A 23,374-nucleotide genomic window follows, 5' to 3' on the forward strand; every position below is an offset into this window, starting at 1 on the left:
GGGGCTTGTGGGTTTTATGACGGATCCTTCTACGCCCCCCCCCCATCTGAATAGTCACCAGTCTTTGTTTTGATGACTGAAGCACCACATCACAATTTACCCCCCTCCCTAATCAACAAGAAATCAAGCAGGGGAGTGGCTTGGGAGCCTCCAGATCTGTACGGATCCAGCACCCACGATCAAGATGACCCTTAGCTTTGATGGCCTCATGACTTACCTTCTCTTCTTTCCTAAAGGGCCTTTTCCAGAACCAGGCCTTGTAGCCTTTGCCCAGCTCCTGCAAGAAGCAGCAGAATAACTCTCACAAGCCCAACAGCCATCCGACTTTGTTCCTCCTTCAAGGGAACCCCATAGTTTCTCTCTTCCCTGGGAGACTAGGCTTTTTTGGCTACCACTACTTACATGGCAGCATCTGTGCCATAGGCTGTGGCCTGAAAAGTGGCTAAAGCTAAGGAAGTGAAATGCAGAGTCAAAACCTTTATTGCATTAGCAAACTGCCATAGCAAAATAAGACAATACAAAAAAGAAAAAAGACAAACTAGAGACAAGCAACCCAGCAAAATTCAGGTGTTTTGGCTGGCGTAGTGACATTTAAGTTACCCGAAGACAATAATGCAAAGATATAATAGCCAGCGCCCAAAAACTAGTATGCGGGTATATATAAAGCACAAAAAGGCCCCAGAACAGACTCAGCATATTGAGTTAAAAGTAATAAAAAGATTAAAACAGGTCCAGGTCTAGGGCACGCTACCCTGTCAGAGTAGCCCTGAGTTTCAGAGCCTGCACTATGAATATTGCCACCCCACGTGAGATTTGGGGATTTGCGTCCACAAGAAGCGATTTCAAACAATCTTCCTTAGATGTAATGGTGGACGGGATCAAAAGGAGGAGCTTAGATCTTATTGGCTCATAAATAGGGCAGTAGAAAAAGAAATGTATGAAGTCCTCTACTTCGTTCATTGTGCATGGACATAGACGCTGGGTAATAGGGGTCTTAGAATAAATCCCCTGCAGGAAGGCCGTGGGTATAGAATGGAAGCGGGCCATAGTAAACGCTCTTCTCAAGTTGGGCTCCGTCAGGTCTATCAAGTAGTTGGCAAGTGATCTTACCACTTTCACTTTAGGGAGCCACATGGAGAGGCGAGCTGAGGTGGACTGTGCCCGGTCCATGGCCTCGTCTCTTGTAAGAATCCAGGCCCGGATTTTATGTTTGTCCCAAGAGGACAGCGAGTCAAGATTTGGGAGAGAGTAGCGTGCAGTAATAGTCACCATGGCCTTGGACCATTTATTGCTTTGAGAACACGTTAAAAAGGCTTGCCTGGCTAGTAGGGGACCTGGGGCATTGATTAATTTACAATAAAAGCTAATAATTCTAATGTGGGCTCTCGCAACAATGGAGGGGAGGCCCAGTTCTGTTCTTAACTGTGCTGCAACCGAGCCCTTGGGGAGACCCAGTATCTTCCGTGCAAAAGAGTTTTGTAGAATCTCCAGCCGTTGTAGTGTTTTTAAATTCCACCCCCAGATTTCAACCCCATACAATAACATCGGGAGGACTTTGCTGATAAATGCTTTTCTGATTGGTGGAACCAGCTGGCCGCCTTTTGCATAGTAGAATTTCTCCAAGGCTTTGATGGTTCTGCGGGCAGCCAGGATGGTTGTATTTAGGTGAGCTGACCAGCTAAGCCCATGCTGAAAAATGATACCCAAATACTTGAATGCTGAACAATGTTCAATAGAATGGCCCTCAAAATTCCAGAGTGACTTCCGAGTTTTCATGCCAAAAGTAAGAATTTTGGTTTTGGCGAAATTAATTTTAAGGGAGTTGGTATCACAATATGTCATGAGCCCTCTGAGCATGTTGTTTAAGCCCAGCTTGGTTAATGACAGTATCACCATGTCGTCCGCATAGAGTAATATGGGGATCTTGAGCTGTTGTAAGGAGGGGGCAGATTGATTTAGGGCCTTCGTAGTTGTGACGATGTCATTGATATAGAAATTGAATAGAAAAGGGGCCAAGAGGCAGCCCTGTTTGACCCCTTTATTCAGAGGGAAAGAATCAGAAAGAGCTCCCAGAGGGCCGAATTTTACTCTGGCCGATATGTCATTATGAATTTCCATAAGAAGGAGGAGGAGTCTCTTATCTATGCTGGTATGACTAAGCTTCTGCCATAGCCTATCTCTGGGAATGGAGTCAAAGGCGGAGGTCAAGTCCACAAAAGCCGCGTGTAGTTTGCAGTTGAACCTGTTTAGGTATTTATCAATCAGGGTAAGTAGAACAAGACATTGGCCAGATGTGCTGTGACCTTTGCGGAAGCCAGCCTGTTCCGGATGGAATAGCTTTGTTTCTTCTGCCCACTCAATTAATTTCTCTAGCAAGAATCTAGAGTAAACCTTGTATGATATGTCCAACAGGCTGATAGGTCGGTAGTTGCGCGGATCTTGTGGGTCCCCCTTTTTATGTATTGGGATAACTATGCTCTGTTTCCAGTTAGGTGGAATCTTAAGAGTAGCATTAATGGTGGTAAAGAGAGATGCTAAGATAGGGGCCCACCACGACTGGTTCGATAAGAATACCTCAGGTGGTATCATATCCTCCCCCGGGGATTTATCCCCTGATAGCATGCTAATTAGTTGAGTACATCTCTCTGGGGAGACTGGCTCCCAGGTGGGCAAGGCAGATGCTGGAAGGGTGGTGACTACATTTACGTCAGAATCTGAGGTGGAATACAGCTGAGCAAAGTGAGAGTGCCAGCTGGCTGCTGTGATGTTATTAACAATGAATGAGGGGGGTCTTAGACCTGCATTAATTAAATTCCAAAATTTCTTGTCGTCACGGGTTTTAATGGCCACTGACAGAGCCGACCAGCGTTCTTTCGCAAAGAGCAATTTCTTATGTTGGAGCAGCTTCTTATAGTATGAACGAAATTGGGCTAACTCCCTGATTTTGCTCTGAGTGCTGTCTGCTTTCATGTCTGACTGGAGAAATCTAAGCCTACTTCTGCACTGTTTGCATTCTTGGTCGAACCAGGTTTGATTCTTCCAGGATAGAATCGCACGGGAAGGTTTCGTAAGCGAAGGGAGCAAGTAGACTAGAATTTGCTGGAAAATTGAGAAATGATTCACATTCGTTGTTAACAGCTGAGCTTTCAGGGCTAGGATCTCAGGGGAATTTAGGAGGACTTTTATGTCTTGCTCCAGGTAGATGTCCCACTTCTTGCGACCGGGGGCCAGGGTCGATGAATCCTGGGGGTGTGGTGAGCTGGGAGGCCCCAGCTGTGTGTGGTGAAAGGAGATGGCAATTGGAAGGTGGTCACTTTCGGTTCTGTTGAACACATTGAAACAGTATGCCTCATCATTAAATGCTGAGGAGGACCAGATGTAATCTATAACACTTGCCCCTCTAGATCCTAGAAAAGTATAGTATCCCCCGGACCAGTCTTTGGGTGTGCCGTGCAAGCTGTGCAGCCCGCAGTTTATAGTGAACTCCAGCAGTATGATGCCAGCCCTATTAATGGTCTTGTCCTGTGAATTCCACGTAGGAAACCACTCCTCTTCTATGAATAATTGCGACTTATCGGTGAATAAGCTTATATCTGCTCCGATTCTGGCATTGAAGTCCCCCATTATAAGGATCTCTGACTTTGGAAATTCAGCCCCAGATTTATCTAGAATAAATCTTAGATCCTCCCAAAGCTGATTTGAGTGAGAGGAGGAGTAGGTAGATGGATTGTACAAGTTTACACATATGAATTCCCCAAGCGAGCTGTTAGTGATGTGCAAAGTTTGAATGTAATTACTCTCTAACCAAAAGATAGGAGAGATATTAAGCTGAAGCTCCTGCGAAACAAATGTTACCAGGCCTCCACTAGGGCGCCCATACAAGTGTGTTTTGGTCGCAGGAATCACAAAGGCGTCATAGCCCGGTAGGGATGGGGGGGGTGAAGATTCTAAGCACCAGGTCTCTTGTATACCCATAATCTGGAATTTCGCTAAAAACTCTTTCATATCCCCGTCATCCTGTTTGGACGTCCATCCTGCCACATTCCAGGATAGCACATTAAAGCAATTTGAGGAGGGACTATGTGCTAGTCAATTGCTCTGGTTGCTGGTGGGAAGGACATTGCCAGGGGTCTGAGACAGCTCCAGGCGAGGTACTACCGAAGGTATCGAAGGGGTGGTGAGTTGATTGATGTGACCAGCAGGGTCTTCAGTAAAACCTAAGTTGTCTCTTTGCACAGTGGGTTCCTTAACGTTTATATATTGGCTTGAAAAGGTTGCGGATAAATGAGGTTCTACCAAAAGAGGTTGACTGGCAAAGGACGAGGATATAGAGTCATTTGACTGGACCGCACTGAATGAAGACTCCAGGTCAGGCATAGAAGAATAGGACATTGACAGATTACCAGGATGAGGTGTGTTTGGCGCGTTACTCTTTAAGGCGGAGGACGAGGTAGTTGATTGCAGATCTATTAGTAGAGGTGAAGGGGGTCTGCGTTGCGACGGTGTATGAGGAGCTTCCGCCAGGCAGACTGCCAAATCATCCGTTATTGGAGTCCCAGTATTTGGCAGGGGTTTCTGGGGTGTTAGCCCCTTCATAACTGGTTTCCTTTGATTTAATAGGTTGCTATGTCCAGGATTTGAGGAGATTTTCTCTTGAAGTACATGTGTAAGATGCTGCTTGAGTGTATCAAGCCTGTTTATAACTTCCTGCTGTTCTACTAATGGCAACTCGCCATAGGATGAAATAAGGTCCCTCTCCTCTGAGATATCCAGATGGCTGGGCCCGCTTTGGTCATGCTTCTTTGTTGCTGGAGTAGATAAACCAGGAAGCTTGGGCTGAGAGGGAGGGTGAGGTTCCCGGGTGGACAACTTGAGTTTCAAGACTGAGTCGCGCCTGTCTGGCGGGCAGCTACCTTTTTGTACGGTGCTGCGGAAGAGAGGTTTAATCCTGGTGTCATTAAAGACTCTTGTTGGGAAGATACCCCAGGTGGCCAGAAACGCTTTACGCCTAACCAGTATGGAGGGAATTTTTGGAGACTGGAAGGAGAGCAATACTTTTTGGAGCCGATGGTGGTAGTTTAAAAGTTTCACTGTACTGAGGTCTATTAGCGGAGGCCAAATCTGAAGGAGTTGCCTCAGATGATCTTTGACATCTCTCGAATTATTCCACCTTGGGGACCTGGGGTCCCTACTGTGTATAGTTAGACATATTTTGTTTGGTTGTAAAATCAGAGATTGAGAGTCCAATTGAGTTTTTAGGAGGTGACCACCAGTACCACTTTCATGTCTAATAAGGGAGGTATACCTCTGTCCCTTTAAATCCCTCGGAGGCAGAGAGTGGTTGAGCTGGAGCTCTAGCAAATGGGCCTCAAGCTTTTGGTGGAGATTATCCACCTGCATGGAGATCCCATTTATGCTCTTAAAGATGCAGCGCAGGGTCCTGGTTATTAATTGGAAATGATCGAGTCCCATGCCATCGCCGAGGGCCAACTCGGGCTCCCCCTTCGAGGTGGCTCTCACCTCTTTGTCATTATCGTTGGCATTATTCGTTGTCTTCGAGTTCACCCCCTCCACTTCTATATCGGCTGCGAGGTCAATTAAAGGACTAAAACGATTGTGAGTTTCAACCATGTAGCTAACTTCCTCATTATTTCTATTACAGTTAAGAAAAAAAGTATCAATCTTGGACTGTTTGGGCCTCGGGGGAGGCATTGCCTCATCCAGGTCCCTTGGCCGCTTGCCATGGCCCATAGTGGAGATTAGAAGCAATATCCACAATAATTGGAAGTATCCTAATACACCTTAGAGAGTATTGTAGGAAGCAGGGGAGTGGAGAGCGAAGAAGAAAGAAAAGTAAAGTTCGTTGCTTACTTACAATTCTCAGTCATTTCGGTTCAATGTCTTAAAGGTCAGACTTAGCAAGAGTTATTTTTGTGAGTATGCTTCTCTCCATTTTACCTCTACTATATATTCTATCAGACTCCTTCACATTCCACACCTCTGGTGTATTTCTAGGGTGTGCAAAAAAAGAAAAGAAAGTGAAATGCAAAACCAAAAGACAGAAGCCTTAAAAAGGGAGAAAAAGGGAAAGGAAGGCAAGGAAGAAGAAAAACAGGAAGTTTGGCAATAGCTTAACCTGCTTGGATGAAGGACCTAGAAAGAATTTGCTCCATTCCACCTGCTATGGTGGCTGAATGAGAACTGAGCAGGAAGGTGTAGGATCTATGCTTTGGGGCATGCACACAACACAAATGTGTAGGCTACTCCGCAGAGCTTCTGAGCCAGCACAATCCTTGGGGGTTTGCAGCCCACCACTCCCTGTCCCCAAACATCTGCTGCCTGAGGTGGGTGTCTCACTCTGTCTAATGGTAGGTCCAGCCCTGAATGAAGAAGACCTGAGCTTCCCTGGATGAGGCTTTCCCTTCTGCTACCAATCCATTGTAGAGGCATGTGCGGTGTGCTTTTGGGGGATCACTCATAGTTAACACAAGGTTATGCTGAGGCCCAAGAAGCCCAGCCAGCACCCCATGGGCACATGCTTGCAAAATTCATGCAACCAAGAATACTTTCAGAATCTCAGAGATACCAAAATACATTGATATAGAACATGGGAAGTTAGGGCTCATCCATACTTACTTTCCACCCTACACTTTCTAGGCACAAGTTTGTGCTTTAATAAATTGCCGTGTCCAAGTACTTTTTTTGGCCCACTGCTTTCCCCAGGAAAACCTGCTCTTTAACACTAATTGGAACAAACGGCAATTTGGATGGTTGTTTGCTCCAATTCAGCAGTAAAGAACATGTTTCCAAGGAGAAAGCACTGGGGAAACAAACACACACACACACACACACACACACACCTGTGCCTAGAAACATGGCTCAAAAGGAAGTATCAATTAGCCCTTGGAAACCCACCATCGTAGGAGAAGACCAGGGCTCTTAAAGGTTCATTCTTTCCATTGGCCTGTGGAGAGCCTGATAAATGTAGACCTTCTTCAAGGAAGGAAGGAAGGAATTGAATCAGTGGCAAAACAATGAGATGCAGCAACACTTACCTTCTTTCTCTTTGTCTTAGCAATGGCTGTTTGGGGAAGGGAAAAATTGAGAAGACGTGGAATTAATAATAGCAAACTTTGAAAGGTTTGACAGTGGAAACAAGCAGGAACAAAATTGCTTGCAAATGCTTTTAGGAGGTGGAGAGCCATTAGTTTAGTATAGCTTGCTCGCCCTTTGGAAAGCTCAGAGAGGCCTACATGAGGCTCCCTGGTTCTCCCAGGCAGGGATCAATGTTGCTGAACTGAAACTCCCATCATCCCTGGCCATTGTCCATGCTTGCTGTGGCTGATGGGAGATGTAGTTCAGCAACCATCTGGAGGGCTACAGGTTCCTCACACCTAAGTTACAGCAACAACCGGTGTTCCCAGACCATGCAGCTGGCATGCAAGGCCAGGTAACCCACAACACAGATGTGGAAGCAACCCATAAGGCACTTCAGACCCACCCTTCCCAGGAGTGACTTGGGCAGTGGCGCAGCAGGAGTAGCCTCCTGGAAGTGGCATCGCTGCCGCTTACTGGGAAGGACAAGGTGGCAGTGAGGTCAGGGTTGTGCAGGTACACTGGCAGAGCCACTTCGGTCCTTTGGCACAAACCAAACCTTGCTAAGTGCCAGTGGCACTGCTGCTATGGGCTATTGCTGTGGCTCTGCTCCACTGGGCAAGGCACTCCTGTTCCCCAGAGCTGACAAAGCCATACGTGAGGCTATCCTCTTTCTGTCCTTGCAGTGGCCTTGAGAGTGTGTGGCTGGCATGGAGACCTATATTTCCTGTGCTGCAACCAAAAGCAGCTGGTGGAAGGAGGAGGAGAAGTTTGCAGGGAGAAAGTGACAGGTGGGAAAGGGTTAAGCACACCCTGCGGCTCCTCTGCAGCCTCTCTCCCCAATTGCCACTTTGCAGCTGTTTGGAGGCAACCGGGGAGTCCAACGCCATGTTTGCAGCCAGGAATATAGCTCTGTTCAGCCCTAAGAATAAACTCTTGCAATGGAACTCAGCAGCACTTAAGTTTGTTTTTGGTTGTTAGTTTGTTAATGTGGCTAATATTGTAGATTATGAGTGCTGTAGTGCTTTGTGAATCTTACAACATGACCTGTGTTGTGGCTGTGCTGTTTAGCTTTTTTTTTTTTAGTTGTTTCGTTAATAGTGTTTTATAGAAGGTGCTTGTTTTACTGATTATTTGTTAATTATTCTATAATGGTGGTGTTCTATCATGTTATTGTCATTGATTGTTTGTGAGCCACTTTGTGACTCATGTGAGTGAAAAGCAGCATAGAAAATGAAATGGACTCACTCCTGTAAGGTGGAGCCTACCTCTGACAGGGAGATTATGGGCCTTCCTTTCTTCCCAGGGGTCACAGTAGTACTGGCTCATGGATCTCACAGTCGCTTGGCCCACCACAGGCTTAAATCCAAACTCTCTGTGGTCTATCACCTTCAGTTCGATAGGAAGTGCATAATCTTCATCCACAGGCAGGTACTAAGAGAGATCAGGAGGGGCTGCATGAGGTTTTTCCAGGAGAGGAACGGCTGGGGGATCCATTTGAGACAAAGACAGCTGGGCACATACTGTCATGCTGTCCAAGTGAGGAGATTACACCTTTAAGGTTTCAGTATAGCTAGTAATTAAAAAGATGCCTATTTAAATGAGCATGCCTGGCCTAAAGATGCTTGCTTAGATAAGCATTTGTGGCTCTTGACGGCACATGCTACCAATTTGGCTAGAGGCAAGGCTGGCCCAAGACATTTTGCCACCTGAGGCAAACCACAAAATGGCATCCCCTCTCCTTCCACGAGGGAAGAAAGGGTGAGAGAAGATCTACATCTGGAACAGGGTGGGAGGAGACCAGCAGTGCCTCCTGTTCACTAAGATCGCCATATGGGGCAGCTGAATATTCCTGCATTGCAGGGGGCTTGGCTAGATGATCCCATGGGTCCCTTCCGGCTCTACAATTCTATAGGTTTCTAAGAAGCTACTGTGGAGGTGGCATGGGGGGGGGCCTGCTGAGGAGGCAGCAGATCCAGCCCCCAAGGAGCACGCTGCAACTGTGGGGGCAGCAGTGGGCAATGCATTCCTTGGAGGCCAGATTTGCTGCCCCTGTGAATCCTGCTGCTTGAGGCGGTCGCCTCACCTTGCCTCATGGGTGGGCCAGCCCTGCGTAGAGGCTGGAGGGAAAGTATAGCTAGTAAAGGAGACATGAGGCAAAAGGTCACAGTGAAAATGTGGATTGCAAAATCTGATTAGCAAGCTCTAAAATGGTGGAGATAATGATGATGATGATGATGATGATGATTGGAGGAGAGGTTAGTTTCATCTCGAGTCTTAAGATTCGCCCTTGGAAACGGTCTCTGCCATATGTTAGGGGCCCACTCACCACTTTCATGAGGTAGATATTGATTGGAAAATTGGAGTGCTCTTGCAGATTCCTGATGACTGGCGTCTGAAGCGTTTCTCCTCCACACTCTATGATGAGACTCGGATTGCTGACGGCCAGCAGATTGTAGGTCTTCATGTCCCGCAGGCCCCAAGCCAGGATCTGTGGGAAGATCGTGATAAATATTTGTAAAAGCAACAGCTCAGCAGAAAGTGGGGCCACAGGGCCTGAGGCTCTGCTTTCTGGATTGGCTGCAGGGTTGGACCAATCCATCCATTTTGCTTCCCCTGAACCTTTGAAGAATTAAATGATAATTGTGGAGTTTACACCCCCCCCCGTGCAATCTTTTAAATTCATGATGTTTTATTATGCTTTATTCCCCCCCCCCCATGCATGCTGTAAGCCACCCAGAGTGGCTGGGGAAACCCAGCCAGATGTGCAGGGTAATAATAATAATAATAATAATAATAATAATAATATCACCTTGTGGCTTTACACTCACCTCAATGGCCATCAGCCTTAAGATGGGCCGGATTCCTTTTGGGATTATGTATGTCCCATCTTTCCATGCAGGCGGTGGAAGCTTTCCTAAGGATCCATCCTGTAGAGAGGATGAAGAGCTCTGCTGAACACAGATCTACTTTTCTTTTTTTAGCCAGTGATGAATGACATTTTCTCCTCAGTCTTTAGCAGGAGGATAACTATTGGCTTTACGAGCCCCTGAGAGCAAATCTGGAGAGTAGAAATCTAGAGAGTAGGGTGTAGTAGACAAATTTCTTTTGCCCTGCTTAGACGTGCTGGAGCTTTGAGACGCTTGGTTGCAGAAGGCTTTTGAAATGATGCTGAGGCAGCAGGTTGCTCCTTCGAACCTCCCAGATGTTTTGAATTACAACTCCCATCATCCCCAGGGAAGGTGGCTGTGAGGAGTAGAACTGAAGGAGCTGTAGTCCAAAATATCTGGAGGGCACCAGGGATAGTGAAGGCTGCTTTAGAGCCTCTGGGAAACTCAAAGAAAATAGTTGCTTGCGACTGCATGACTCTTTTATTCAGTCTTTTAAAGGAGTTGTAGCTTAATTTGGGTTTATTCCGGTGTACCTAAATGTCAGGAGTGAGCCAGCAGTAAATCACACTGCTGAAGCTGGAGTGAACTTTCTGTTAGCAAGAACAGAGTCTGCACAGAGGAATGCCAGGCCCAATGAGCACAGCAGCTCGTGTCTGGTAGGTCTTGCCTCCTGGATCAGTTGCCAAGCCTGAAAGTCTCTGCCTCACCACAGCCACCTAAGCTCCCTCCTCTCCAGGACCTTTCTCGAGCAATTGTAGACTGTGTCTGCATGAAGTCAACCTCTCCCCCACCCTTTTCATGCTTCTTGTGTTCCTGGGAGACCACTGCTTGTCGGAGCAGGAAGGGGGGGACAGACTCCTGTCACTTTGCCTGACTCATCTCTGCCTCTTGGCCTCCCTCATCCCACTTTCCTGCTTCAGCTTATGACTCTGATTCTGGACTCTGCTACAGACTCTCCCAGCTCACTGAGACCTGTTACCTCTCCAGCTTCTGACACCACTTTCCAGGCTTCTCCCACGTCTCCCAGTGACCACTCACTGTTGTCCCACCACCACTGCCCAGACTCTGTGCCTTCTTCCCTTGAGAGTTCTCCTGCTAGTTCCACCATTCCTCTGCATCACACCAGTCCATGATACTAATGCATAACCTGCCATAAGGCATAATTTAATTTGTTACCTTCTTGTCCAACAGAAGCTCAAAAGCAGCCAGGAGCTGTCCGGAATCCTCCTGTTCTTTGATGATGGTATACTTCTGGAGGCGGGGAAGTCTTCGTGAGCTGAGATCCAGGTGCACACTTGGGATGCACAAGCTCCTTCCCATGAAATAATGGGAGTGGCCCTGAAAGAGACACAGAACAAGGGGTGAAGGTTTCCCAGGCTAGGTGTGCATGAGGAGAGGTTAAAAGCCAATAGTAGATTTGGCTGCCTGTATGTGGGCAATAGTGAAGGGTCAGAAAGCAAACAGACAGGAAATGTTGGACATGCTGAAGACTGTACTTGGTGTTATAATCTAGTTGTTCCCTTATGTGGAAATTACAGTCTGAAGCAGCTGGAGGGCACCAGGGTGGGGAAGGCCAGGTTTAAAAGAGACTAGGGGTGGGGGGCGAATCCATCAATTTCAGTTTCTCTCTTTTCTGATCTTACATTCAGTTCTCCCCATTTCCACATTAGTTTGTGATTTTTTTGTTTTCAAAAATGTTCCCATGAAAATTCATATGCGTCTCATTGCAAATTTCTCCTAACTGTATACATTTTTGCCTAACACTTACATTTCTGCAAAGCAGTGTTTCCTAATATAATGCATTTTTCTATGTTATTTTCACATATATTTTTATGAACACTTTACTCAAATATATGCATTTTTGTACATGTTACATGGAGGGAGAACTACATTGCAAAATTCAAAGAAGTGTGAATTCTGAAGGGTCTGTGTGTTTCTGTTTGTGTGTTGTTGAGAAGTGCTGCGAATTAGGTAGATTTGCCTTTAAATGTGAACCAAATCAAATTTCTTCTCCATCCTTACCAGAGAGCAATCTCCATTTTGAACTGGACTTATGGATATTTGTAACATTTAAGGATTGCTTGCCTTATTTTCAGCAGTATAGCTCTTGAATTCTGGCAAGTATTTTGATATGAATAAACATTGTCTTTTTCTTGTTTACGCAGTAGTCTGAGAGTGATTTCTTTGTTAAGAGGGAAACATAAAACAGGCAGAAGGTAATCCAAGTCTATCAAAAGCATCCTTGGAAATCACAATTACTCTAGAAGGTTACAGTGGGTGGACCAAGAATGAATTTGGCTCCTGGGCTGGAAAAAAATTAGTCACCCCAAACTAAAGAAAGTGTTTGTTGACATATGTTGCATGGAATTCACTGCCATGAGATGTGGTGTTTTGTCACATTTGCAACTTGACTAATTTATGGAGGAGGGGGCCTTATCAGGGACCATTACAAATGATAGCCAACGTTCAGAGGTAGTCTACCTCTTAATATCAGATACTGGGGATAAATGAAAGAGGAGGGCTGTTGCCTTCCTGTCCTGCTTGTGGACTTCCTAGAGATAGATTAACTGGGAAACAGGATGCCTGAATATGTGGGTCTTTGGTTTGATATAGCAGGGCTCTTGAGTTGTTACTCAAGATAAAAGGTTGGAGGGAAAGCACCCGGGAATGCCTTCTGGACTGCCCACGGTGCTGTTATCACAGGTTAATAATGCAAGAAAAGAGAAGCCTGAATTTCAGTTGCCCTTTTGCTTGCCACCTTTTTCTGTTGACTTCATGGGCCTGTGAAAAGAACCTCATGCCTATCTCAGGATTAGGTCATCGGCTTTGCATGCAGAAGGTCCCAGGTTCAATCCCTGGCATCTCCAGGTGGGGCTGGGAAAGACTGTGTTGGAAAGCCGATGTCAGTCAGCATACAGATCATATCATGCTAGACGGGCCAATGGTCTGGCTCAGCGTAGGGAAACTTCCTATGCACATACACTTGCGTCAAAGTCAAAGACCTCCAAGGCCACCACAGGTGGCTCTTGCTCAATTGCTCGAGGGTCTCCATAGATCAAGATGTTTTCAAAGATAAGGGTCTGGTCCCAGCAGGGGTGCAGCGTGCCAGAGATGGTCTGGGTATGTTGGCTCATGTGAAGGAAGGAAACGTGGGCCAAAGGATCTAGCAGAGAGGAAATAACAGGAGATGGAGGAATTACTGATACAGACTCAAATATCACCTACATGTTTTCCAAGATAACACTACGCTATAAGCTTAAAATGGATGAATAGCCATTCACCCCCCCTCTTTCTTGGGAATTCTGGGAACTCTAGTTTTAAGGTGGGTGAGTCTAGGGATCTCCAACAGAGAATTCTCAACATTTGCACTCCCAACCCACCATTGGATTGGCCCAGCTGTACTGTGCTGTAAGCATCAACTCTTTGCCCCAGGCCACTTTCCTGCTCTAAATCCCGCCCCCCTGCAAAAGCAGCTGTTAAAGCAAATGGGGAGGGAGAGGAGAGAGGAATGATCTACAGATAGCTGTACTTTTTCCTAAGTGGAGCTAAAAGCAACATTGGGAGGGTGTGTGTGTGTGGGGGGGGTGTTAGATGGGGAAATGGCTTTTAAAAAAACAGCACTGTTGCCCTGATCCAGTCTGAGCATGATTTGAGGATAAGAAGACAAAGATGAAGATGATGAAGAAGAAGAGGGCAGGAGATCCAATACTGGATCTCTTGCAACACAGCTTTTTTGCCCTGACCAGAAAAATAATAATTACCTTGGGAGGGGACACCAAAATTCTGCCCCTCCTAAATTCAAAGCGTAACACAGGCATTTGAGTGCCTCTGGGGAAATGGCCTCTTGTGAGGAAAGAGATGAGGACTGGGAGGAGTGAATGATAGAGGGCATGGGAGGGCAGAGGACTTGGAATCATAGAATGGTAGAGTAGCAAGGGACCCCGGGGTTATCTAGTCCAACCCCTGCAATTACTTGTTTCCATTGCACCTACCTGCAGAACTCTTAGCACTAGTTCCAATTAGGTCTCTTGCCTGGTAGATGTAGCAGCGCAACTGGAAATAGACAGGATCTGAAAGGAGAAGGAAGAAAAAAGAACTGAACTTTCCTTCTAGTTTGGCTACAATATACCACCCAGACTTGCAAACAGGAGTGTAGGAAGGCAAAGTTTTTCCATTTTGCTCTGTATTCATAGCAAGCTGCTGCTCATCTTCCACCAAAAACCTCGCTGTCCGTTGTGATGAGCTTATGTAATTGATTATATAAATTGCACAAGTTATGTTGTCATTATGTTATTCCACCCCATTCATTTCAATGCAAAGGAAATGCATTGCAAATGGTGGAGTGGGGAGCACCATTCCAGACATGGGATGAATTTGCAAACACCAGCAATTTCTGCTCCTGCTTTTGTTTTTGTCCGAATTCTCTGCAAACTCCCTACTTGCTCTGTTAGAGAGCCTCCTTGTCCATAATATCATTCCATCTCAGGGGATGAGTTATGCCCCAGAATGCTTGGGAGAACCCCAAGGTTTACAGAAATAGAAAAGAATCTTTCAAAATACAACCACCCCCCTATGGATGCGTCTGCCTCAAGACAGCCCAATAAGTGCTGAGCATGCTCAGTGGCCGTGGAATGCCGAGTGACCACTGAAAACGAAAAACAGAACAGGGAGAAAATATCCAAAAAGTGGCACAACCAAGGACACTCTAGGCATTTTGATCCATCAGAAGATCAGCTTTCAATTCATGTCAATGTAACTTGCATAGATTTAAAATACATCAAAATTGGTTTAGCAAACTGGTTTTGCATTTGCTCTTGGCAGGCACAGAACAGCCAAGTGTCACAGCTGGAGGTGATCCAGCAGTTCGGCCAAGTCCTGGAGAAAGGGGAGAACATCTGGGAGGGGTAACAGCAGGGGCAGACTTTGGCCTTTCATATTTCAGCAGTGCCCTATGTGAGCCCAAAGTTCAGCACTGCCCTCCTCTCTGCTCAATTCACTATGTTGTACTTGCGAGCCCTGTGTCACCCTCTAGACTCAGCGCCTAGTGTGGTAGAACCAGATGCGCTGCTTTAAATCTGTCTCTGGATAACAGTCCTTTGTCTTGGATACCCCTAAAGCCCAAGCCTGGCTCATCATTTTACAGTTCCTAAATTCATGTTTTATTAATTTTTTTACTTACTTTTATATTCCACCTTTCCTCCAAGGAGTTCAAGGTGGCATACATAGAAACCATGGCACGTATTCTATAGATTTATGACTGCTCCATGTAAGCTTTGAATGCACTATTTGCCAAAGAATTAATTATCATATTTGGGGAAATTTCTGGAGTTCAGGAATCAATGTGGGGTCAATCAGGGCTACCAGTGGTTTTTTTTCTGTCACTTTTCTTTCCACTTGATTCTGTTTCTTGACCATTGTATCTGTCATGGAATCTGATATTTACTTGTTATTTTATGTGCAGTAGGACAGACTTCTTTTTCCATGTGCTCTTATTTGGACAAACTGTTGGAGAAAAGCATATGCATTTCCTTCTCTTGAGTTTGTAGTTAATGCATGAATTGCTTTAAACTACAAGAGGGCACTTTGTGTGTAGCTATTTAGCCAACAGTGTTTGTAAGCCTCTATGTCTAATTTAACTCCAACCCTAAAAGATGTTTGTTCTTCTCTCCATAAAATATGTCTGCTGTTTCTCTCTTATATCCACTCATCAGGTAAATAGTTCCTGCATGAATAAAGCCTTCAAACTCCAGAAACTGTAAGTCATTCTCATTCACCCAAGCTGCTAAGGCCTGTTAACACAGACTACTCACTCTTGAACATGCAGAAGATAAGTGGGGTGTTCTTCTTCAGGAGGGTTTGAGAGGGAGCTTTTTCTGGCTCTTTCTCATCTTTCTTTTCTTCTTTCTTTCCTATCTCAATTTTCTTATTTTTCCATTGGCTTTCAACTTCCACACCCTGAAAAGAGATGACATAATTTTTTTTAATAAAAAAAAATGCCATACGTGTACACTTTAAAAAAACCCTGCTACCCATACAAATCATGCAAATAAAGCACAGGAGCACAATTTCTTTTATTTTGCATTTTTAAACATTGCCTTTTAGCTATTTTGCCAAAATTATTCCAGTTTTGCTAGTCATGGTATGTGCGTGGGGGGGGGGAGGAGAACCCTGAAACCCCACCCCCTGATGACGGGAAAACTTGTTTACCTTCGTGTGTGTGTGTGTGTGTGTTCTTGTTGAGAAATGGTGGCCACACAAAAAGCAGCAGAGAATATTCAGAAAAAAATGCAAATCTTTTTCTACAAGGGTGGAAAAAGAAGAAATTCAGAAACACTTCTAGACATTTCAGCTTAACTCTGCTTGAGTCACACTGTGACTTATCCCAAGACTTCTCTGTTGAATTTTACTGAAATGAATGGAAGCTTCTGTCATGGATGCACTGAGGATAGAATTGGTGATGCTGCTATTGAACCATTTCTGTCTCCAGCAGTCAAGATTCAATTTAGGGCTCACCTGTGGAATTGGAACAAATGTCAATCCATGGAAAACCCGTTTGACATTTGGTCCGATTCAACTATAAATAGCATGTTTCCCCGGTGAAAGCGGTAGAACAAAAAAACCCCTGCTCAGACCCTTGCCTACACATCATGAACCTGTGCCTAGAAATTAATTGGACGAGTCCTTTGAAAGCCAAAAGACTGACTTCTGTCCTCTGAATCACTTGCCAGCTGTGCCACAGCTGAGGCAGAAGGCACCTGCCTTTTCTTACCAGTGAACCCTCCAAGAGAAAAATGGAGGCCACACCACTGGGCGACATTGGGATGAGCTTCCTGTGCCAGCATCGCCGGCGAAAGATGTCGCTGGGATGCCGCTGCAGATGGAACCTCCAGCCATGGAGTGGGGCATATTCCCAAGTCTCTTCTTTCAGCCTTAACTCGGAGTGCTGCAGGAAATAGATGGAAAGAGAGGCTTGAAGTGAGTTGGAGAAAAGATAGTGATTAGGTCACCACATATGATCCTGGTATCAAGGCCATTTGAGACCCCCTGGATGGACTTGAAGGTTTTATGGGGGTTCACTTCAATGCTGATCATTAACAGTAACAATGAAGATTGTGATTTGATTTGGGGCCCCAGTTTAGACAGCCATGTGTGTTACTACAATTTTGACGCACACAATGTTACATTGCATTTCATTGTCATTGCGATATATTTTGAGGCTTCATGTATGTTTTGTTTTTGTGGTTCTTAGTTGTTTTACTTAACTACACTGTTACTTCATATGTGGGAATTATTAAGGCCACATGATCTAAGTTTGGAACATCCAGCTTAGACATCCTTACTGGTAGGTATCAGGAATGTGGCCGCCCCCCCCCCCCCCGAGCACACCGAGAGAGTCAGCCTCGGAAGATGAGCTGAGTGAGGAAGAGGTTAACTCTGTAGCTGAGAGTTGTCTGTCTGATTTCTGAGAAAGCAGCCCAGGGCCCTCCTCATTCCCAGGGAAGGAGCGTTTAGTTCCCAGGAGGAAGAGGAGGAGGAGTTGGAGCCTGACCAAGATATTGCCAGGCAACCATCAAATAAGACTTCCTCTCAGGCTGGATCTTCGGAGGGGGATTGCATTCAAACCAAGAGTCCAAGAACTTGTAGGTTAGAAAATGTAGGTTAGAGAATGAAGGAGGGGGAAGAGAAGGAAGGCGGGATTTTGGTGTTCCTCCTGTTGGAGAGGGCAGGACGATGACTTGGACTGGAGCAACTAATGAGATCATGGCTGTCTGTCCTGCTCTGAATGTGTTTCTTTCTTTCTTTCTTTCTTTTTAATAAATTTCTAACAAACAGGAGTGTCTTCGCTGCTTTATCAGGCTGCTCGCCTGCAGAGGTCCCTATAGTATGGTTAACATGGAGGAAGAAGAGTGATAACAAATAGTTTGGTAACCCTTGCTAGCAGGACAGCGTACTCTATGGTCTTAATCCCTTCATGGATTAATTATGTTGGTTATATGAGGCTGGACAGCAAGCACCCTTCCTTTTTACTAGCAGGCACCTCTTGAATGCCTTTTTATGTCCCTTATCTCTGTGCCAGTAATTTTAATAATCATTTTGTACCCTTTCCATGAAGTATTATATTTTATTGTTTTTATTGTTTTGTGGGCCGTGTCTAAGCTGCACTACCAGCCTGCCTGAGTGTCCTGTCAGTTGGCACCCCCCAGGGGGTGCCAATCCCTGTCCACCTGGTCCCCATAAAAGTCCTGGCCTCAAGAGTTTGCTCTGCATTTATGGCTCACTTTTAATCCCTGACATTCTCTGAACAAGCCCTTGGGCACAACAGCTGTGAGCACCACTGCCAGTTACCAGCCGAAGGAAGGCGGCCATTTTTCCTTCTTGGTTCTCGCTGGCCAGGTTCCGGCAGCGTTTCCTGAGCCAGCGCCGCCGGCGGTGGGTGTGGTAGGTCTTCTCGGCTGCATTCCAAGAACGGGGGAACTCAGCGGGTGGGAGAGCAACGCCATACTCCCAACCTAAGGGAGGAAATGTATTCTCATGAGGCTCCAGGCAATGACCCCAGAAGATATACAGTCATTGTTCTCAGGAGTGGCTCCAGCGCCAAGACAAACACAAATGGAAAACTTGCCAGCGTCGTCCACAGCACGATTCTCCTCCACTTTCCAGTCTTCCACAAAGAGCCAGCCTTGGGGGCACAAAATCTCTTCCTTTGGAGGGGCAGGCGAACCACTCTAAAACAGAGAGGGCAGGGGGCAAAATGGGTGTCTAAGCAGCAATATTTAAAATGTGCAGGGCATTGCAAATCTTGGAGGCTCCAGTGCAGGAGAGGGTTTTGAGGTACTATTGAAAGCCAACCTTTTTAGGCTTGAGGGCATGTTAGAATATTCAAGTGAGTGCCATAGCACCCCTGCCCTCCCTGACCAGCTCTCTTCTTTCCCCTTGCTCAGTCCCTCCCTCAAGAGACAGAAAGAGAGTCAGTGTACACCTGCATTCACACACTTCACTTTCCCAAGGGATCTGGGTAAAAGTTGGTTAAGGCAGAATTAACCTGAGACTTTAAAAGCACATAAAGCTGAAAGAGAAACTTCCTAAGCATTTTCCAAGGGAGGAAAAGATATTCATCTTCTCCATCTAATGGCTAAAGGGGCAGTGGTGGTGCTTGGAGGCTTTGGGGCACCAGGGGAAGACCACAAGGGTGCCATCGCATTCCTGGGCACCACACTGTTGGTCCCTGAGTCTTTTTTCAGATTATTGACCCCCCAGCCTCAGGAGGACATGAAATTTAGGAGTGATGGTGGTGTGTGTGTTCCTGTGGTATAGAGGTATCCTGCTCAGTAGTGTGGCAAGACTCACCCAGGGTGTAGGACAAGGTGAGGTTCATGCTGGACACAAGGCAGGGTTCCAGCTGTGCTCTGGGAAACACAAAGCTCTAGCAAGGGACAACCTGAGCCCATTTGTAAAGGCAGCAGCAGGTGTAGTCTAATTGCTAGCACCATCTGTGCTGCAAGAGGCTGCCCTACTTAAAGGGGCCCACCTGTCCCTCGTAATCTCCTACTGCGAAGGAGCCAAGGAGGACCCAGTCTTCTAGGGTCTTATACAATGAAGTCCTTGGAGTTGGAGGATGGCAGAGACATATCCTTGGGCTTGGGGGTGGCACTGGCAGCAATGGTTCTGGAGCTGGCCCTGCATGATCCCAGGAATGGGGTGCTATAGTATGTGTGCCTTGCAGTCTCAAGGAATGTTCTGTGGGGTGGGGGGTCTCCTTCTTCTTTCGGAAGTTTCCCCCCATTTTGGATATGGCAGGTTCTGACGGGGGGGGGGGGGGATCTACAGGGAGAGCATCTTCCAAAGGTAAGTTTGAAAACCACTGGCATCTCCCAAGGATGTCCAAGCCTCAGAGGGCCTGCCCTCAGTCCCAGGCTGAAGCTGTCTGTCTCTCCCCTCACTCACAGCATTGCTATAGGGGACTGGGGCCGGTCTCCATCGACGCCCAGGTTGCCGGATCTGGTTCTCATACACTTCCTCTAGCACTTCGGTGTGGTTTGTCTCTTTGTCCAGCAAGAGCCTGGTCAGATGCAGAAGGGGCAAAGGTCTGGTATGTTTTTGGTATGGTGTGGTTTATTTACATACTGTTTAGTGACCCAAGGGCCCCAGCAGCGTGAACCACATGAATACATTGCAAAAGGAATAAACAAAGTTTGTATCTACGTAATCTGTGTAGACACATTCTATTTTAGAATCAATGGAGACCGAGTGCTTTTCCCTAGTATGTAGTCCATGTGTCACTGAGATCTGTTCTATATTCTTTGCCCTTGAAAAGTGATCCTTGAGAAACTGGTTTCATTCTGAAAATGAAAGCTAATTGCAGACTGATTCTCCTTTGCCCTGCTGTGGCCTATTTGAAAACAGAAGTCGGTGGTCCTCGCTTTGGGGTGGGTGTATCCACACCTACCCAAATAAAATTATTATCATTACTATTTATTAAATTTCTATACAGTGGTACCTCGGGTTACATACGCTTCAGGTTACAGACTCCGCTAACCCAGAAATAGTGCTTCAGGTTAAGAACTTTGCTTCAGGATGAGAACAGAAATCGTGCTCCAGTGGTGCGGCAGCAGCAGGAGGCCCCATTAGCTAAAGTGGTGCTTCAGGTTAAGAACAGTTTCAGGTTAAGTATGGACCTCCGGAACGAATTAAGTACTTAACCCGAGGTACCACTGTACTGTCCTTCATCTGAAGATTACAGAGCAGTTTACAATCATAAGTTTCTCTGGAGAGAGGGTCAAAGCCATGTTTTGGAGCATGTTTGATTTCTGTTGGAATTCAGGATTGGGCCTATGGGAGAAGAAAGACCCTTTTGGAGTGGCAACGCTCTGGACCCCTCCACAGTAGGCTCAGGTTGTTTATATGTGTAAATAAACCATATATCACGAAGACACCACAGTCTCTGCTGTGCCTCATTTCCAAATGGAAACACAAACCCTGGGGAAGCGCATGGAATCCCTGAAATTTCACCCTGCTGTGGAGATTGGGGTGGTGCATAACAATATAAAAACAGAAAAATACATACCATAATAACAAAGAAAATCAATAACCTCCCCTCACAGACAGTTACTGTGTTTTATTAAGCATTGTGGATGGGTGTCCACCAATTATTACTTTCTTCTTCATTCACCTGGGGCATGTGCAGTGATAAAAAGGCCTGGATAACCCAAAGAAGGGGGCATCCAACAGCCCCCCCCCCGCCCTTGTGGAGGGCAGGGTCCAGAATCACAATTTAGACTGAAAGCAGAATGCTGAGGACGAGCGCGAATGATTCCAGACCATGTGTCTGCAACCTTAGTCATCAGATGTTTCCTGCCCTTCTTCTCAAAGCAGCCCAGCGTGGCAAACATCTAAATGTTAAAACATCTCAGTTTAAAATAAAAAACAAAAGCACATTTAAAGCATTTAAAAACAACTGAAAAACATTTAAAAGCAACAGCATGCCCTCGCAGTTGCTAATGTCAAGGTTGTCATGGCCGGTATCTATCAACCATCAAATGCCAGCGTTAACAGGAAGGTCTTTAAATCCCTCTTTTTAAACACCCTGTTTTAACATTCTGTCTCCCACTCCCCCCTCTGATGGATTGTTGGTTACCGAGTCCCCCCTGCTTTGTTTTAGGCTGTCATTTGCACTTTAGATTCTACTGAAAGCTATTTTGACGTTTTTTCTAAGAAAAGTGTGGCATTTAGAAAAGAAGAACCTTGTAAGTAATCTTCAAATTATTATGCGCACACTTACCTTCTCTGGGGCTCCACGACCCACTCGCCATCCCACTGCCATCCCACAGGCGGTTGGAACTTATCTTTGGGAAGGCTGACCTTCCCAGTGACATCTGAAAAGGCGGGGTGCTGCATCAGGTCCCTGGTCCCCCATATTCCGTGGGTCTTCTTTTGATTTTCATACTGCAAGCATGAGAGTTAGAACCATGGTTATTTTCATCCCCCTCAGGGCAGCACGCACGGTGCCTATCAGCACAGCCAATTAAATGGCCCAAGCATAGTCCAGAGAGAGAGGTCTGGAGGAAGGGGGCCATTGCTCAGGGGTAGAGCATTTGCTTTGCATGCAGAAGGTCATGGGTAAAAGTCTCTGGTATCTCCAGGTACGGCTGGGAAGGTCCCCAGTCTGAGACCATGGAAAGTCACTGCTACCCAGTGTAGGCAGCCATGAGCCAGATGGTCCAAAAGTTTGACAGCTTCCTACAGTCTTAAAAACATGCTGGTGAGCAAACTGAACAAAAATACTCTATGAGAAAGGAGTCTAAGGAGAAAGCAACAGAGAGGTTATGTCTTTTTTACTTCAGGCTTTGTACATATCATGGAGGCATTCAACCAAACATACAGAAAAAATTCTCTCAGAATTACACAGCCAATCAAAGCACGTGATGCTTCAGTGATGTCATGCCACCTTCTTTGCTTGTTAAGCAACACCTCCACTTGTTTCCCTCTTGGCTAGCTGACATTGACAAAATTAACCTTGAAATTACGAACGGAATGATCCTTATGACTGCATTTCCAACAGTGCCTCCCCCACTCCCATACGGCCCCCAGCATAAACCTGTGAGGAAAGGTTACGCTAGGAGATAGTAACTACCCCAAGGTCACTCGGTAAGCCCTGTGGCTCAGTGAGGAGGTGTCTCCTGGAATCAGGTTGAAACTGGACCCTCCCCATGCAGCTGCCTGGCTTGTCTCTCACCGTCTCAGCGTAGATAAGGATTCTCCCTTCACAACATTTCAAGAACTCTGCACTATCAGCCAGCTCTCCAAGCCACATTCGCACCCGCAGCACAGCAGGAATGGGAGCCGCCTTCCCTTTGTTTTGTGCACTCTGTGGGATAGAAAGGAAAAGAGTTATGCATATGCATTCCTTCCACCACCATCAGGACTGCAGACACAACAGTGGACACAATGGCTAGATGAAGGTCTACCAGGCTTAGGTGATGCTTAGGTGGGCATCCAATAATGTGGAGCCATATGAAGAGTCCTTTTTGGCTGATGAAGCTGGTTCCTGTGACACAAGGGCAGTAATGTAAGGAGGAAAGAAAGCACAACAGGCAGGGCTAGAGGAGTGCCAGCAGCTCCCTTGGGCAGACTTGGAGGGAGGGCATGAGATGCTTGTGGGTACGGTGCCTCCTGGGTGACCCCAATAGCTTTAATTCCTATGGTTTTTGCTAAGAGAATTGGCAAACAAATGAGCCAAGCTTCATATATCTTTCTATTTGTTATTTTAATTTTATTTAAAGCATTTGTGCTCTGCTTTCCAGACAAAAAGGACTCCTAGAATGGCTATTGTAAGACCAGTAAAAACAAAACAATTCCAGCCTGCAAGCTTACAATCTAATAGACACAGC

At 46.0% G+C, this 23,374-nt stretch overlaps 1 protein-coding gene across 1 annotated transcript in view; it reads right to left on the minus strand.

Moving 5' to 3' along the window:
* FER1L5 (fer-1 like family member 5) overlaps positions 1-23,374 on the minus strand; it is a 94,964-nt gene that overhangs the window by 25,587 nt on the left and 46,003 nt on the right. The window contains exons 24-38 of the mRNA XM_083453440.1: positions 22,720-22,851; positions 21,766-21,929; positions 19,932-20,046; positions 18,610-18,712; positions 18,333-18,496; positions 16,756-16,929; positions 15,797-15,941; positions 13,979-14,056; positions 12,968-13,149; positions 11,163-11,324; positions 9,927-10,025; positions 9,425-9,586; positions 8,364-8,529; positions 7,056-7,081; positions 218-277 (exon numbers count right to left, since the gene is read on the minus strand). Coding sequence (XP_083309566.1) covers positions 218-277; positions 7,056-7,081; positions 8,364-8,529; positions 9,425-9,586; positions 9,927-10,025; positions 11,163-11,324; positions 12,968-13,149; positions 13,979-14,056; positions 15,797-15,941; positions 16,756-16,929; positions 18,333-18,496; positions 18,610-18,712; positions 19,932-20,046; positions 21,766-21,929; positions 22,720-22,851 — 1,932 coding nt within the window. The remainder of the gene's footprint in view (positions 1-217; positions 278-7,055; positions 7,082-8,363; positions 8,530-9,424; positions 9,587-9,926; positions 10,026-11,162; positions 11,325-12,967; positions 13,150-13,978; positions 14,057-15,796; positions 15,942-16,755; positions 16,930-18,332; positions 18,497-18,609; positions 18,713-19,931; positions 20,047-21,765; positions 21,930-22,719; positions 22,852-23,374) is intronic.

The sequence above is a fragment of the Podarcis tiliguerta genome (genome assembly GCF_965153285.1).
Source record: "Podarcis tiliguerta genome assembly, chromosome: 8".
NCBI lineage: Eukaryota > Metazoa > Chordata > Lepidosauria > Squamata > Lacertidae > Podarcis > Podarcis tiliguerta.